Source organism: Mastigoproctus giganteus, chromosome 10, assembly GCF_048544385.1.
Source record: "Mastigoproctus giganteus isolate SK-2022 chromosome 10, ASM4854438v1, whole genome shotgun sequence".
NCBI lineage: Eukaryota > Metazoa > Arthropoda > Arachnida > Uropygi > Thelyphonidae > Mastigoproctus > Mastigoproctus giganteus.
Genome location: NC_143584.1, coordinates 46,534,518 through 46,553,448, shown reverse-complemented (window position 1 = coordinate 46,553,448; position 18,931 = coordinate 46,534,518). Strand labels below are relative to the sequence as shown.

The 18,931-nt window shown below is 39.8% G+C and overlaps 1 protein-coding gene across 1 annotated transcript in view; it reads left to right on the top strand.

The window, feature by feature from the left end:
- The window catches only part of LOC150079015 (tetratricopeptide repeat protein 39B-like), a 358,313-nt gene extending 339,785 nt beyond the window's left edge, over positions 1-18,528 (top strand). The window contains exon 19 of the mRNA XM_090382637.1: positions 18,243-18,528. Coding sequence (XP_090238763.1) covers positions 18,243-18,504 — 262 coding nt within the window. The 3' untranslated portion in view covers positions 18,505-18,528. The remainder of the gene's footprint in view (positions 1-18,242) is intronic.
- The last annotated feature ends 403 nt before the right edge of the window (positions 18,529-18,931 follow it).

Genomic DNA, 18,931 nt, shown 5'->3' with positions numbered 1-18,931 from the left:
CAAAAGGCATCAGTCATACTGCATGTTGGAAGAAATGGGGGCTGCTGGAGCTTTGTTCTGGAGACTAAACATAGGTTTCACCACTTCAACCCTGCAATTAGCAAAGTGATGGTACTGCATCGGTTGATGAGAGTTATCTAATACTTCGTATTGCCTGGTGATGTAGATGAGTGGCATTCCTATGTCTGATATGGACACTACACCTTGAACCATGTTTACATTGGCTAACACCTAAGTGGGCCTCTTCAGTGTACCAGGTGCAGTATTTTGGGACTTGCACATGAGGGGTTATTTCCAGGGTTACTAAGTCCCACCAGTGTAAAGGTGCAAGCAGAGGATTTGGTTGGTGCAGAACAACTTTCCTTCATCAAAATTCGGTCCATTTGACTCCCTGGTTGTAAACCGTAGCTTGTCATACTTGAGGGAATGTTTGTGACCAGGCTCAAGGACAAAGTTACATCAATTAATGTAATTTTTGGAAAGGTGATACCCAAAAACTAATTCCCTGTAAATATGAGGAAAAACAAAAGTAATTGTCTGCTGATTGGGATAGATATAATGTGCATTTTGTGTACAGAGCTGCACATTTTCGAGAAGGAATAACCAAGACCGTTAAAAAAAAAAAAGGGTAAAGTGCAGCCATTATCAACCCACTGCAGGATGGAAGCCTCCTAAACAATTCATGCTGAGGGAAATGGACCATAATCTGCCACGCTGGTCCAGTGCGGGTTGGCAGATCCACCATATTCAGCAGTCAGGGGCTTGAACCCCGGTCTACTCAAAGAGCGTGTACTACTGTACTCCCGCTCATGACCACTCGGCTACGGAGGCCGTTTTTAATGTACCTTGGAGACAAATTTCAAGAACCTTACTTGGGTTATGAACTGGTCTCCTGAAGTGTGGACTTCAGTATGACTTTTGAATGTTCTCATTTATAGTGTAGTGAAATTCTGTAGGAAGTTAAATGTCATTTGTTGCCTTCATTCTGTATACCTTTCCCCAGAGCCGGATTTAAACTTGTGGCCCTATGCTATAACATATATTAGGTCCATCTCCTCTCTTACAGTTCATGTGTGAAAATATTAAAAACGGTTTTTTATAAGATGGTCGGAGGCCCCTTGTAATGTGAGGTCATTAGTTGTATCTTGTTTAGCCTATATGTAAATCCAGCCCTGCTTTCACCCTGTTTAAGCCCTTTTCAACTAATAAGTTCATATGTATGTGGTCTTGGAGCAGCTAGTTTTCTACCAGGAGTCAGCTCTGTGGATGGATTTTTTATTTCATGGAATTTTGGTCTTATTAAAATGAAAACTTTATTCATAATTGCTTTTAATATTAATTTATTTGTAATTTGATTTAATTGCTCATCATTAAAAATTAGTCAAAAATAAAATCAAAAATGCTAAAAAACTTGAGAGAAAAAAAATTGTACATTTATTTTTATCACTTGATTCTATTTCTTTTTTTTCTTTTTTTTTTATGTAAACCCCAAACACGAGAGGTATTAGAACCTATAGTACTTAGTACCGTGCTTGGATTGGAGGTTGAGGAGATGAAAGAAGATATTTGTTGACATTGGACTTGAACTTCTGTAGACTGTAATTTTCAGGAAATACTTATAAAGGAAGGTTGTTCCAGAAAATGCCATTTGAATGAATAAACGAGGAAGATGAAAAGTTGGTTCTGTGAGTTTAAAGTTGGACAGTAAATGGATGCTGGCGGCACGTGTTCGGACTGTTTTGGAAGAGAGAGAGGGGAATTATAGAAGCCAATTCAGAAGAACAGTGCCCATGGAAGTATCTGTAGAAGAGGCATGCAGCAGAAACAGAATGTCATTATGAGACAGCGAGTGGAAAGACTCTGTTAGAGGTGAATCATTAATTAACATAACTGCCCTCTTCTGAATGGAATCAAGAAGCCTGAGAGAGGTTTTGGGGGCACCACCCCAGATGTGGGAACAATATTCCATGGCTGGGCGGATTTGCGATTTATACACAGTGAGCAGCTGTTTGGAAGAAAAGTAATGCTGAGAGCGAAAGAGAAAACCAAGTTTTTTAGATGTAGAGAAAGCAATACTTGTAACATGCTTGTGCCAAGAGAGATTAGAAGTCAGGGTAATCCCCAAAAGAGATATATCATTTTTCCTAGAAATTGGAGTGTCACTAAAGATAAGCATAGGAGCAGAAGAATCCTTTTTGCGAGATATAAGACAAGACTGAGTTTTAGAAGGGTTGAAATCAACTAAGTTGTCTTTGCCCCACTGGAGATTTACCTGAAGATTGGCATTTAAGGAATTGGTAGTAGATTTTCAAGAAGTTGAAGATGATTGAGCAGGGCAAGGTTTCTCAAAATGGAAAGTAGAATGCAATGTGCTGTCATCGGCAAAACTATGGATAGGATTTCCAGTCAATGGAAGAAGGTCATTAATATACAAGAGGAAAAGAGTAGGGGAAAGAACTGAACCTTGGGGTACACCAGCATTAGTGGAGAAGTTAGAAGAGAGAGCCATCTACCATCACCCTCAGTGAGCGATCAGAGAGAAAACTGGATAACCAATTACTAAAAACAGTCGGCAAACCATAAGACGGAAGCTTGTTTAGAAGACCTTTATGCCAAACGCGATCGAAAGCCTTTGAGATGTCGAGCAACTACGTGTGTTTCACAGAACCTTTCCATTGAATTAGTCCATAAATGGGTAACATAAGCCAGAACATCACCAGTGGATTGAAACTGACGGAATCCATACTGATGATCGTTGATCAGACGGAAGGTTTCTAGGTAGTTTAAGAGTTGGTGGTTAATTGATTTCTCCATTACTTTAGAAAGAGTAGAAGTAATTGCAATGGGACGATAATTGGATGGGAGGGATTTGTTACCCTTTTTAGGAACTGGCTGGTATGAGCAAATTTCCAAGCAGAAGGAAAAACACCTTTGGAATAAGAAAGTGAAAAAAGGCGGCAAAGAATAGGAGTAAGTTCAGGAGCACAGGCTTTGAGAACAAGTGGAGAAATACCATCCGAACCTGGAGCTTTCTTAGCATCAAGATTCGTCAAAATCCTTCCGACATCCTTTTGACGGAAGACCACAGGAAGCATTAAATGGAGCATGTTGGGAATGGTGGGAGGTGTTTTACCAAGATCATTAATACATGAGTTGGAAGAAAAATGTGATGCTAGCAGGACAGCTTTATGCTTGGCTGAAGTGACAACAGAACCATCTGGTTTGGAGAGAGGTGGGAGCAGAGTTGGGCAAAAGTTGCGGCCAGTAGCTTTGCCAAGGGACCAGAATGCTCGGCTACCATTAGGGCAAGAAGCAAGTTTTCTATTCTTAGCCTGTTCAAACTCTAGTTTGGATTGATTAATAACTGCTTTACAATTGTTGTGAGCTTTGGTGTAGGCAGAAAATGAAACTGAAGAATTAGAAACAAGCCAATTACGATATGCAACAGCCTTAGCACATTTATTGTAAAACCAAAGTTTAGATAAAGGACAAGATTTTAAAGTGGAATGTGGGATAAAGGATTCCATTCCTGCAAGAATAATTTCACTGACACAATCTGAGCAAATGTTGACATCAGAAATTTTGAAACAGTAATCGGACCAAAGAAAAGAAGAAAAGAAATCTCGCAGATCATCCCATTTTGCATTCTTGTAATGCCAAACAACATGAGGTTTGGAATAGCCATGAGATAAAGACTCCATTGGAGAAGAGACAATCACCAAATCGTGATCTGACGTGCCTAAAGACCTCTTACTTTGACCGTGTACTTAGAAGGGTTGTTTGTGAGAAAAAGATCAGATGTGTTGGCTGTATGATTAGGATTCTTGTAGGTAAATGAACAATCTGTGCAAGGTCATTAGTAATTGTAAAAGCCTCAGCATCTCGACCTGCTGGGTTGGTGTGACTAGAAAACGGAAGCCAGCTGGAGTTGTGAACATTAAAATCACCAAGGAAAATTACCTCATTGTTAGGAAAGTTGGACTGGAGAGAGTGAAGTTGCGAAGTTGCAAAGAGAGGAAGTCAAAGAGCTCCGAGTGATTAGTGGAGTTGGGAGAACAGTAGAGACAACACACGAATTTGACACAATGAAGTAGAGAGATTTTAAGCCAGAGAAAATCAAAGAGAGGAGATTCCAAATTGCCAAGTCTCTGACAGGGAATATCAGAATGGACATATGCACAAGTACCACCTTTGAGGTGAAAGGAATCATACAGCGAATAATTTGGGCATCTGAGATGAGCAGTAGTTGAATCAACCGATAACTGAGATTCTGTCAGAAAAAGTACATGGGGTTTGGCAGACTGCAAGTGGAAATGGACATCGTTGAGATTAGAATTGAGACCATGTATATTTGTGAAATGAATTAGGAAGTGCTTGGGAAGTTTAGATCTTTTTGCAGATAAGCTTGCCCTATTAGTTTGACATTTCATGGTGTATTCAATAGTAAGAAAAAATGTGTGGAACATGCTGTATGAAGTAATGAAATTTTTGGATATGGTGTACACATGGTAAGAATATACCCAGATCCATGAAAAAAGTGGCCTCGACAATGTTCCCCGCATACACAATACTCGGACTCCCTCCAGTCACTATATAGAGGTAGCAAGATTATACATTAGCTGATCCGGAAGCCTCCTAGAGAGTTACGAATAGATTCGGTCCGGTATACTAACTAGCGGCCAGCCTGCGAACACCATTTTAGAGCTGTACCCTCGAAATGTAAGAAATATTGGATCTCGCCCCGATGTTTATCATAACCTCAAAAGTCATCAATCATACTGCATGATGGAAGAGATAGGGAAGGGTTGACCGCAACTTAGCTCTAGAGACTAAACATGGTTTCCACCACTTCGAGCCTCCAATAAGCAAAGTGGTGGTATTTCACCGGTTGATGAAAATTATCTACCACCTAGTACTACCTGGTAACATAGAAAGGCGGCATTCCTCCATGTGGTGTGGGCACCACACCTCGACCCTTGCTTACATTGGTTCACACCTAGGTGGTCACCCACCATGTACTTGTGCATTGAGGTTATACTCAGGATTACTAACAGTCCCACCATCGTGAAGGTGCAAGCAGAGGATTTGGCTGTCACAGACCATCCGGACTTCGCCGAAATTGGGTCCACTTGACTTGAGTGTCACCCGAATATCAGTTCCATCAGCGTTTTAGACTCCCAGGTAGCAAGTGCAGCTTATCTGGCATATCTGAGAGAGAGAGAGAGAGAGAGAGAGAGAGAGAGAGAGAGAGAGAGAGAGATGTGTGTGACAACCTCAAGGACCAGACAAGGACATTTACCTCTTTGAGAAAATCCCACTTCAGCACTGTGATATCTGCAACCTAGTGGTTTCTTTATATGCATATTCTTATTGCATAGGAAGAATCACTACTGATAATCAGATCAAGAGTATTGCTGCCTCTAGTTACCTCCCTAACATGCTGCTGTAGAAAACAATCATCCAATAAATCCACAAAAGTCTTGCTAGTGGGTGATTAATCAACCCACAAATTCCAGTCAATATCTGGGAAATCCCCTCCATTATAAGACACTCTGATTTACTGGCCCACTATTTCTCTGTACAGCTGTTTACTATACTCATCTGAGTTGTTAGGCCTATAACACAGTCCTACTCTCAGTTTTGCTTTTCCAGTGTTTTTGTTACACCAAACTGATGCACAAGTACATGGAGGTTATACCCAGGATTACTAACAGTCCCACCATCGTGAAGGTGCAAGCAGAGGATTCTTTAATTGTGTCAGGTGATAAAGTCACCCAAAGTTTCCAACTAATAGCAGACTGTGTCTGCTATTAGTTGGAAACACAGATATGATATGGCAGCATGATAATCACAATTGTCATAGATTAATGAGTTTATTACCACGTTGGCCAACGTTTTTGCAGCTCTGGTGAACACTACGTTTTCATTATATTTAGTCGTTTTATTGACTTAATTGTTAAATAAAATTATTTTCTATAAGTAGCTTCATAGTTCTAGCCAAGCTCCTTAGCTTATTTTGAATTTAGATAGTGATTTTGAAAGTTAATACTTAGTGTCCGTAGATTGTATGTTTGTATCTTGCCGCCATTGTTATACAATTAGCATTAGCATTTAGCATTAGCATTAGTAGAGGCATTTGATGCAAGAAAGCAAGCTTATGCAGCATCAGCCAAAAAAAAAAAAAAAAAAAACCCCACTTCCACTTCACCCCCTGTTCGTTCAAAATACCTGTCCAGCTGAGCCTTAAACTTATTTAGGCTATCAACCTCCACCACAAGGGATGGAAGTCTGTTCCACCAACCAACCACCCGCTGGCTAAAGGCAAATTTCCGCACGTCTATCCTACATCTGTCTTTCCTCAATTTGAATTTATGCCCTCTCAGGTGATTTTTCTGAGCTAGAGGAAGAATCCCATCAGCATTGAGCATGCTTAAACCATTCAAGGCTTTATCAAATTACAGTGTCTGGAGACTAGGCACCTCGCTGGTGCCTAGTCTCCAGACACTGTAATTTGCAAAACTTAAGCCTTTCTTCTTAAGAGCACCCCTTTGTTCCATTCACTAATCTTGTTGCCCTTCTCTGTACTCGTTCCAGCAGCTCTACATCCTTCTTGAAATGAGGCCTCCAGACCTGTATACAGTACTCTAGGTGTGGCCTTACCATTAAAATTATACAATGGAATAATCACCTCCTTATCCCTGCTGGAAAAATTCCTGTATATCATTGACAATACTCCACGAGCTACTCTTGCAGCCCGTCTGCACTGCTCAGAGAACTTCATATGTGCCTGCACAACCACCCCCAAGTCCCTTTCATTCTCTACCACTGTCAGTGTAGTACCACAGAGTTGATACGTTGCTCTGGGGTTGCTGTTTCCCATGTGTAGTACTTTACATTTGTCAATGTTAAACTTCATTTGCCACCTCTCAGCCCATCTGCTCAACCTTTCCAGATCCTGTTGCAGCAGCATAGTGTCAGTAGTGTCCTTGACAACCCTGCCAACCTTTGTATCGTCTGCAAACTTGGACATTAAGCTTGATATACACCATCATCAATATCATTTATAAATACAGAAAACAATAATGGACCCAACACTGAGCCCTGAGGGACTCCACTAATAACATTAGTCCACAATGAGCAGTGTCCATTGATTACCACTCTCTGTCTTCTCCCCCTCAACCACCGCTTTATCCATAGCAGCAATTTGCCTCCAATGTCACACTGCTCCAATTTGTGTAGCAGTCTTCCATGTGCAACAGTATCAAAAGCCTTTCTAAGATCCAAGTATATAATATCAAAGTTATTCCCTGCATCCAGTTCTTTTGTGACTGCATCATAGTATCCAATCAAGTTGGTCAGGCAAGACTTCCCCTTAACAAAACCATGCTGTGTCTGAGCTATAACTGAAGTCTTGTCTAAATGATCCTGCAGTGCTTCTTTAACCAGTGCCTCCATTAATTTTCCTGGAACAGAAGTTAAGCTCACAGGTCTATAATTACTTGTGTCAGCCTTTGATCCTCCTTTATGAATTGGGGTCACATTTGCACATTTCCAGTCTATGGGTACCTCCCCTGAGTCCAAGGAAGCTCTCATAATTATGGCTAAGGGTTTGCTTACTTCCTTTGCTGCCTCCTTTAATATAACTGGATAGATCCCATCCACCCCGGGTGCCTTTCTTGTATTTATTTCCAACAATTTCTCCTCCACTTTACTCTCAGTTATTACAAGATTCTCTAGCTTACAGCCAGAGTTGAATACACCTCTGACATTCCCCTCGCTGAATAACTCCTCATGTGTGAATGTCGATGCAAAATATTCATTCAGTTTGTTAGCTACCTGAGCAGGATCATCAACAGTTGACCCATCAATATCAAGTGGACCAATCTGATTCATCCCCTTCCTTCTAGAGTTTACATAAGTAAAGAACTCTTTGCTGTTTTTCTTTGCATCCCTTGCCAAGGATTTCTCGTAATCTGCCTTCGCCTGCCTAACCTCCTTTGTAACTTGGTTGCATATCAACTTGTATCTATCATAGGCTTCTGTGTCATGTGTTAATTTGTACGTATCCCATGCATTTTTCTTCTCTGCCATATGCCTCATTAGTTCATCTGACATCCATTTTGGCCTAAACCTTGAACAATATTTCTTAGTTGGTATGTAAAGCCTAGTAGCTTCCAAGATAAGTTCTTTGAATGCTTCCCATTTTGAATTTGCTGTTGGTAACGTCATCAGTTGGTCCCACTGTATAGAATTTAAATACTGTCTCAGTCCATCGTAGTCGCCTTTACGGAAGCAATAACCCTTCCCTTTACCCCTAACGGTAGTTACCTCTTTGAGTAAATCCCACTTCAGCACACTGTGATCACTGCCACCTAGTGGTTCATTTATCTGCAGATTCTTAATGCATGAAGAATCACTGCTGATAATCAAATCAAGAGTATTACTCCCTCTAGTTGCCTCCCAAACATGCTGATGTAGAAAACAATCATCCAATAAATCCACAAAAGCCCTGCTAGTGCGTGAGTAACCAGCCCCCAAATTCCAGTCAATATCTGGGAAATTAAAATCTCCCATTATAAGACTCTCTGATTTACTGGCCCACTCTATTTCCCTGTACAGTTCCTTATTATACTCATCAGAGTCATTAGGCCTATAGCACACTCCTACTCTCAATTTTGATCTCCCAATGCTTATGTCACACCAAACTGACTCAACACTGTACTGTCCAGCGATGTCGACTGGCTTCACTTCCTTGGTTTTTATGTGTTTCTTAACTAATAGCATAACCCCTCCCCCCTTCCTATCCTGTCTATCCTTTCTGTAGACGTTGTACTCCCCAAATTGCAGTTCTGCATCCCTTATATCTGTGTGACACCACGTCTCTGATATCCCAACAATATCTGCCTTTGTTGTTTTGAGCAATACCTCAAATTCATCAAATTTATTTACTAAACTCCTAGCATTGGTGTACACACAAGTATACCTGCACCTGTTTCTATTCTTAGCTACCCTAACACAACCCATGTGTTTACTTGTACCACAATGGCTCCCAGCAGTCTCTGAAATACCATGCATCTTGTTTTTCAGGCTTCTGCTCATTCTAATAGAAGCAGTGCAAGAATCTCTTTCACCTCTGCCAATGGCTACTGTCAATCTATTGGTCTTTGTCTCCCCCAAGCTAGCAGTTTTCCGACCCACCTAACACTGCCTCGATAGCATCAGCAAATATTCTTGCACCCTTTCTATTTAAGTGCATCCCATCCCTGTAGAAACAATCTCTCCTGTTAACAAGTACAGTCCAGGCTGAAAAAAATTCTACCCCTTGAGCCTTGCACAATCTTTCCAGGGCCGAATTGATCGACAAGGCTCTCATCATATACTCTCTCCTATCGTGTCTGGGCAGAATTGCAGACACTTTCAAATTCAACCCTAATTGTCGGCTTTTGTTCAGCAGTGACCTGTACTTGTTAAGTATTTCTGCCGGTCTCCTACTCTTAATATTATTAGTGCCAACGTGTACAACTATATCACCTTTTGTGCCCTTAAAAGATGATATTCGCTCTACAACGTCATCAACCTTTGCCCCTGGCAGACATACCCTGGTCCTGTTCCACCTATCTTTTTTACAAAGCATGTTCCCCGTTTCCCTGACAATAGAGTCACCAACAACTACTAGTTCCTTCGCGACCAGCGCATTCTGCCTTGGGGGTTGCCTCTGTTAGATTAGTATAGTATTATTAATTAATCAGTAAAATTTATTAATCGTATTAAATTTCATTGCTAATTGAATTATACTTAAACGGAATCATGACCCAGACTAGAGCAGCAAAGTAGCGTTCACAGAATAGCCAGAGTGCTGTGGCTCGTGGGAGAACCGAAGGGGGCAATTCTCCAGTGCATCAGTCTAAAACAGTATGCGAAATGTTAAATGTTTGCAGACCTGTCTAGAACAGGACATGATCTAGCCAAGGAAGATGTCTTTGCATGTGCTAGGTGCAGAGACTGTGAAGAAATTAGGTGTCAACTTGGAGTTTGGATGGGCTCTACACCTCAAACTCTCATAAAATGAGAGTTTGAGGTATAGGGTAAGTGCCCTCGAAGAAATTAATATAAGGGGCACCTTTCATTTGCCCAACTCAATGCCAGAGCTCACTCCTGTGCATCAGGCAACACTGAAGTTTAACATTGACAAATGCAAAGTACTGTAGCTAAGGTAAAGAAAGCCAACACGAGAACCACTGAAAACATAGGCTAACTTACTCGGAAAATTAGAATCCCCGATACCGCACTCTAGTGCTGCTCGCTTGGTAAACAGACGGTAGGTGTTATTGGTCTGGAGCTTGTTTGTTTGTTTGTTATTTGGTTTTTAGGAGCATTAGCAACTAAGGCCATATTGCTCCGGGGATATGCGGTGGTCATTCCCTGACCTTTCTGCATCCTCCGTATTGGGTGGTCATGGGCTCGAACCCTGGTCTAATCAAGAAGCGTGTGCTACACACTGCTGCTCCTGCCCACCTGGCTACGGAGGCACCTCAGGTCTGGAGCAGAAGTTGAGAATGATATATTGATTGACAGGTAGGCATGGCAGACGATGAAATGATTGGTGGTGGGCACAACAGACGACAAGCTACTGTGTAGTAATTGGTTGGCATTATGATGTGTATTTATGAGTCTAAATTAATAAGACTGAAATTGTACTGTTTTAAGTGTAGTGATTATTTTAATTTAATTTAAATACGAACAGACCCGTGGAAAGTTCTGGTATTGTAAAAAATGTACTGCACGAGTTTCTTTATTAAAACATAGTTTTATGGAAAATACAAAACTTCCATTAAAAAAGATAAATGTATATTATATACTTTTGGTCAAAGTGCATGCTAGTAACTACAGCAGCATTCCATCTGGAGATTTCGAAAGTAACAGCAATTAAGTTTCATGAGAAACTAAGAGATATTTGTGAATTGCAGTTGTTAAAAAAACCCATTCATTTTGGTGGATCGGGGAAAACTGTAGAAGCAGATGAAACTGTATTGGTAAAACCAAAACATCAGAGGGCAAAATTTAATTGCTAAGAAGAAATGGGTGTTTGGAGTATTTGAAAGCGAATCAAAATTGTCTTCATGAAATTCATAAAAAATCTGAAAGCTTAAACTCGTTTATGCATTATTAGAAAAGTAGTGAATAAAAATACTACCATCATAACAGGTGAATGGCATGGATATGGGTGTATTATGGCTTTAGAAAAAAAAGAATTTCAAACATTTAATTGAATCACAAGGAACATTTTGTAGATCCACATACAGGAACACATACAAATAACATCAAAGCCCAGTGGAAGAGACTAAAAAGTGTGACTAAATGGTAGCTGCAAAGATATGTTGATGGGTCACACAAATGAATATACATGCCATCAAATTTATGGAAAAAATCATGAAGATACTTTTCAGAATATTGTTACTCAAATTGCGAAAGTTATTGAGGTCCAACTATACGATTTGTATTCATGAATTTTTTTTTTTTTTTCTTTTTTTTCCGAAAAAGTTCCATTCCATTCATTTTTATGTTCTTTGTTTTTTTTTTAAGCAGATTTTTGGATTTCATGAGTGTTTTTACTATATTATTGATTTAGGTTTGGTTATGAAAAAAAGAAAAGGTTTCTTTATTTTTCGTTTTATTTCATAACCTGGCCTTAAATGGTAGATTAAGAAATAATAGAAAAGGTTTCCTTATATTTCGTGACCTAACCTTAAAGGTTAGGAAAAGAAAGATTCTTTATATATATATAGTGAATAGCTATTGATGTTATGATACGTGTGTATCCACACGCTTGTGTGTCTTTAAAAATACAGTAATAAAATATTAATATTTTTTTAATAAACAATTTATGTTCTAGTCAACCCATGATTCTAAAGAAAAAAAAAAAGGTCAGGTTACCCCATCCACTTCGGGAGGGGTTCAAGCTCCCATGGAATTCAAGTGGAGGTAACCTGACCTTTTTTCACCATTATGGAAAGCATTAATTAGGGCAAGTGGCCATTAGTGCTTCTGAGATTAGAGCAAGTGATACTAAACTGATGTTATCATCTGTTGTGTTCACACACCAATCAGCACATTGTTTGCCACGTTTACCTGCCGATCAGTATATCACTCTCTACTTCTGCTCCACACTGATAACACCTACCATCTGTTTACCAAGCGAGCAGCACTAGAATGCAGTATTGGGAAACTAATTTTCTGCGTAAACTAGCTGACGTTTCCCGTGGTTCTCGTGTTGGCTTTCTTTACATTTTCCAGTACTGTGTATGGATAGCATTAACCGAAGAGAAATGTACCAACTGTGTGGTACTACACTCAGGGAGGCGGAGAATGAAAAAGACTGGGGGGCTAATTGTGCAGTCAGATATGAAGTTCTCTGAATAGTGCAGATGGGCTGCCAGAGCAGGTCATGGAGTTTTTGAGTAGGCAATCCTTGAATAGGCAATGCTTCCCCAGTAGAGAAGACTGTTGTTACCGATTCTCCGAAACTCTGGGCCTCATCAGACTCTCCTGATGACCTTTTCAGGGCTATTTGGCCCTCCTTCGGTAAGTGAGTAGGTACCCTGGTGATGCAATGATGACAAAACAGTTATGAAGTATAACTCCACAATATGAGAGATGCCAGATGGTGTATAAAGTGAATTAGTGTTGGCTTTCACTAATTCACTTTATACACCAAAAGCAGCATATCTGAGCCAAAGTTCACTTTATACACCAAAAGCAGCATATGGGAGTCTGAGGTCGAGGATTTCCTGTGCGGACGTGCCTTTCTGCCGCTCTTGGAATAGAGAAGTTTTTTTCTGATTTATTTTCTGCTTTATTAGTTTAAATTGACATATTAACTTATTTCTAGAGTAGCTTTATATTCCTATTTACGGTACTTAAAGTTAAAATAACTTAGATAGAGATTTTGTAGGTATTACTTAGTATCGGAAAGGGTATCAAATCCACGTGTTTACCGTTCATAAACGGCCGCCATTGCTACGTGAAAATTAATCAGTAAAATCTATTAATCTTGTCGAACTTCATTGGCAATTAAATTGTAATTTTAACTATACATATAACCACTTAGGTTACGGAACATAAATAATTAGTAAAAATAAATAATTAATACATAACTTGATACAGAAGTTATATAAAGGGATTTCGTAGATAACACTCGTTACTGAAGCGCGATACAGCATATCCGGAATTCGATAGCATTAGCTTTGTATAGTATAGTGCATAATATAATATTGTCAATTAATCAGTACATCTATTAATCTTGTTAAACTTCATTGTCAATTAAATTGTACTTTTAACTATATATATATAACGACTTAGAGTACAAACGTAGCAAATAATTAATACATACTTGATACGGAAGTTATATAAAGGGAACTCGTAGATAACACTCGATACCGAAAAATAAATATAGCGTTATAACTGTGTTAAGATACAAGTTTAAGGTTTTAATTTTGTTCTGAAATTGTAATTTTATTGACATTTAAATCGAAATCATGACTCTGACCAGAGCAGCAAAGCAAAAGGCTCAAGCTAATGGGAGTGCTGTGACTCAGGGGAGAACTGAGGGGGGCGGTTGCCCCCTGAATCACGGCCTTTTAAGATGCACTGTTTGCTTGATGTTTGCGGAGCAATCGGGTACGGGACATGATACTGCCATGGGGGATGTCTTTGTGTGTGCACGATGCAAGGAGTGCAAGGAAATTAGGCGACAACTCGGCGTTGTTATGGGCCTATATGAGACCTTGAAGGACAGGGTGGATGCCCTCGAAGGAAATAAATTGAGGGGCCCATCAAGCTCTCAGCTGCCCACATCAACACCAGAGCTTGGACTTGGTCATCTTGCAACACAGAGGCAGCCCCCAAGGCAGAATGCGCTGGTCCAACAGGAACTAGTAGTTGTTGGTGACTCAATTGTCAGGGAAACGGGGAACATGCTTTGTAAAAAGGATAGGTGGAACAGGACCAGGGTATGTCTGCCAGGGGCAAAGGTTGATGACGTTGTAGAGCAGATATCATCTTTTAAGGGCACAAAAGGTGATATAGTTGTACACGTTGGCACTAATGATATTAAGAGTAGGAGACCAGCGGAATTACTTAACAAGTACAGGTCACTGTTGAAAAAAAGCCGTGAAGTAGGGTTGAATTTGAAAGTGTCTGCAATTCTGCCCAGACACGATAGGAGAGAGAGTATATGATGAGAGCCTTGTCGATCAATTCGGCCCTGGAAAGATTGTGCAAGGCTGAAGGGGTAGAATTTTTTTCAGCCTGGACTGTACTTGTTAACAGGAGAGATTGCTTCTACAGGGATGGGATACACTTAAATAGAAAGGGTGCAAGAATATTTGCTGATGCTATCGAGGCAGTGTTAGGTGGGTCGGAAAACTGCTAGCTTGGGGGGAGACAAAGACTAATGGATTAACAGTAGCCACGGGCAGAGGTGAAAGAGATTCTTGCACTGCTTCTATTGGAATGAGCAGAAGCCTGAAAAACAAGATGCAGGATATTTCAGAGACTGCTGGAAGTCATTGCGGTACAAGTAAACACATGGGTTGTGTTAGGGTAGCTAAGAATAGAAACAGGTGCATGTATACTTGCGTGTACACTAATGCTAGGAGTTTAGTAAATAAATTTGATGAATTTGAGGTATTACTCAAAACATCAAAGGCAGATATTGTTGGGATATCAGAGACGTGGTGTCACACAGATATAAGGAATGCAGAACTGGAATTTGGGGAGTACAACGTCTACAGAAAGGATAGACAGGATAGGAAGGGAGGAGGGGTTATGCTATTAGTTAAAAAACACATAAAATCCAAGGAAGTGAAGCCAGTTGACATCGCTGGACAGTGCAGTGTTGAGTCAGTTTGGTGTGACATAAGCATAGGTAAATCAAAATTGAGAGTAGGAGTGTGCTATAGGCCTAATGACTCTGATGAGTATAATAAGATACTGTACAGGGAAATAGAGTGGGCCAGTAAATCAGAGAGTCTTATAATGGGGGATTTTAATTTCCCAGATATTGACTGGAATTTGTGGGTTGGTCACTCACACACTAGCAAGACTTTTGTGGATTTATTGGATGACTGTTTTCTACACCAGCATGTTCGGGAGGCAACTAGAGGGAGTAATACTCTTGATCTGATTATCAGTAGTGATTCTTCATGCATTAGGAATCTGCAGATAAATGAACCACTGGGTGGCAGTGATCACAGTGTGCTGAAGTGGGATTTACTCAAGGAGGTAACTACCATCAGAGGTAAAGGGAAGGGTTTTTGCTTTCGTAAAGGAGACTATGCTGGTCTGAGACAGTATTTAAATTCTATACAGTGGGACCAACTGATGATGTTACCAACAGCAAATTCAAAATGGGAAGCATTCAAGGAACTAATCTTGGAAGCTACCAGGCTTTACATACCAACCAAGAAATATTGTTCAAGGTTCAGGCCTAAATGGTTGTCAGATGAACTAATGAGACATATGGCAGAGAAGAAAAATGCATGGGATACATACAAATTAATGGGTGACGTGGAAGCCTATGATAGATATAAGTTGGTCTGTAACCAAGTCACAAAGGAGATTAGGCAGGCAAAGGCAGATTATGAGAAATCCTTGGCAAAGGATGCAAAGAAAAACAGAAAAGAGTTCTTTACCTATTTAAACTCAAGAAGGAAAGGGATGAATCAGATTGGTCCACTGGATGTTGATGGTTCAACAGTTGAGGATCCAGCTCAGGTGGCTAACAATCTAAACGAGTATTTTGCATCTACATTCACACATGAGGAGTTATTCAGGAAGGGGAATGTCGTAGGTGAAGTAAACATTGGCAGTGAGCTAGATGATTTTCTAATAACTGAGAGGAAAGTGGAGGAGAAATTGTTGAGGATAAACATAAAAAAGGCACCCGGGGTGGATGGGATCTATCCAGTTATATTAAAGGAGGCAGCAAAGGAAGTAAGCAAACCCCTAGCCATAATTATGAGAGCTTCTTTGGACTCAGGGGAGGTACCCATGGACTGGAGATGTGCAAATGTAACCCCAATTCACAAAGGAGGATCAAAGGCTGACACAAGTAATTATAGACCTGTTAGTTTAACTTCGGTTCCAGGAAAATTAATGGAGGCACTGGTTAAAGAAGCACTGCAGGATCATCTGGACAAGAATTCAGTTATAGCTCAGACACAGCATGGTTTTGTTAAGGGGAAGTCTTGCCTGACCAACTTGATTGGATACTATGATGCAGTCACAAAAGAACTGGATGCAGGGAATAACTTTGATATTATATACTTGGATCTTAGAAAGGCTTTTGATACTGTTGCGCATGGAAGACTGCTGCACAAATTGGAGAAGTGTGGCATTCGAGGCAAATTGCTGCTATGGATAAAGGGATGGTTGAGTGGCAGAAGACAGAGAGTGGTAATCAATGGACACTGCTCAACGTGGACTAATGTTATTAGTGGAGTTCCTCAGGGTTCAGTGTTGGGTCCATTGTTGTTTTCTGTATTTATAAATGATATTGATGATGGTGTATCAGGCTTAATGTCCAAGTTTGCAGACGATACAAAGGTTGGCAGGGTTGTTAAGGACACTACTGATACTATGCTGCTGCAACAGGATCTGGAAAGGTTGAGCAGATGGGCTGAGAGGTGGCAAATGAAGTTTAACATTGACAAATGTAAAGTATTACATATGGGAAACAGTAACCCCAGATCAACGTATCAACTCTGTGGTACTACGCTGACAGTGGTAGAGAATGAAAAGGACCTGGGGGTAATTGTGCAGGCAGATATGAAGTTCTCTGAGCAGTGCAGACGAGCTGCAAGAGTAGCTCATGGTGTCTTGTCAATGATATACAGGAATTTTTCTAGCAGGGACAGGGATGTGATTATTCCCTTGTATAAGGCATTGGTCAGGCCACACCTTGAGTACTGTATACAGGTCTGGAGGCCTCATTTCAAGAAGGATGTAGAGCTGCTGGAACGAGTACAGAGAAGGGCAACAAGATTAGTGAATGGAACAAAGGGTTGCTCTTACGAAGAAAGGCTTAAGTTTTGCAAATTACAGAGCCTGGAGACTAGGCATCGCCGAGGTGATCTGATAGAGGTGTACAAGGCTTTGAATGGCTTGAGCATGCTCAATGCCGATGGAATTCTTCCTCTTGCTCAGAATAATCACCTGAGAGGGCATAAATTCAAATTGAGGAAGGACGGATGTCGGATAGATGTGCGGAAATTCGCCTTTAGCCAGCGGGCAGTTGGTTTGTGGAATAGACTTCCATCGCTTGTTGTTGAAGTTGATAGCCTAAACAAATTTAAGGCTCAGCTAGACAGGTATTTCGAACGAATTGAGGGGTGAAATGGGAGTAGTGGTTGTTTTTTTTTTTTTTTTTTTTTCTTTTTTTTTTGGCTGATGCTGAATAAGCTTGCTTTCTTGCATCATATGCCTCTACTAATGCTAATGCTAATATCGGTACACAGAAAACTCTAAAATAGCTAAAAACAGCATCGTTTTAGTTAAATCTTCTATTGTGAATTCCTTCACAATGAGTTGCCATGATATTGCACTACTTCAAAATAATGCTTCACCGATAATGGACACATTATTTGAAGCTGTCCTCAGAACATATTCAGTATATATGTGCTTATATGAGCCCGTACATGGTGGGTGGGTGGGTGGGTGTGGGTGGGTGGGTGTGTGTGGATAGATATATTGCTAAACCTGTTAATACAGGTTTATTTCAATTTCTAAACAAAAATTTCAGACTTGAGGAAAATAAAACATTTAAAAAGTTATCTTAATTAATCAGTAAGGTGTTCAGTCTGTCAGATATCCTACTTAATTTTTATTTTTGCTCTCTCTCTCTCACACACGCACACCAGGGGGAGGGGAGAAAGAGAGAAAGATCAACATTTAGATATATTCCTAAACTGGTTGGTTTGGGAAAATGTCTGCTTAGTAAGTAGTATTTGCATTACAAATGCCAATAGCCATTATTAAATGGAACATGAGAGAAATGTGTTTATCTTCAGTCTAAAGCTTGGCCTTTCATTGTGTAAATTTGAATATTCTCATGAAAATTTTCTTTTCTGAATTGCATTTTAATCATCATCATATATATGTAATCCAGTCATTTTATAGATGATGAGTGAACTGCTTTCTTAGAATGATCCTTTAATTAAATTTTAATAATGTTATCTTTATAGGCATAATTTTCACGGGTATCCTCTGGAAACAATTCTGCATTTTCGTGTACATTCTGCCCTAAGAAGTCTTCGTGCCAAAGATCATCTTACTCCTTCTCCTCAAGTTACACCATTACCTTCACCAGAGCCATCACCATTACGTACAAATTCTGACATAGGCGGATTTTCATTTAAGTCAAGTCCAACAGTTCCTCCTCGAGGTAACCAGCTATTACGGCCTCATTCTCATCAAGAAGAAAGCAATTTTGTAACTAGTCCATGAAAACTGCCTATGATTCACATCAGTTGTGCTCCACTTCACTCAAGTACAGCTATGAAAAACTGTTCTTAAAGAGTGAGAATTAAGTTTAAACTTAGGTTTTAAGCAAAAGAGTAGGCTGTATAAATGTCAATATCATTAAGAGGTCCTGTACTTATGATATAAGAGATAAGATGTTGAAAGAAAACATATATATATCATATTTTAGAAGATCTTGTCTGATATTTAGTACTGTTATGATTGTAAGAGTTTATTGATCATATTGTAAATGACCTGTTTTTTTTTTTTTTTTTGGTATTGGAAAATAATGACTTGCTTGTTCATGGAATTGTTGGGTGGTGTCTTTTAAAACTGTTGCTCTTTTTTTATTATTATTATACATTTCTAGAGAAACTCTTTTCTTTTAGCTTGTATATACATCTTTTTTCAT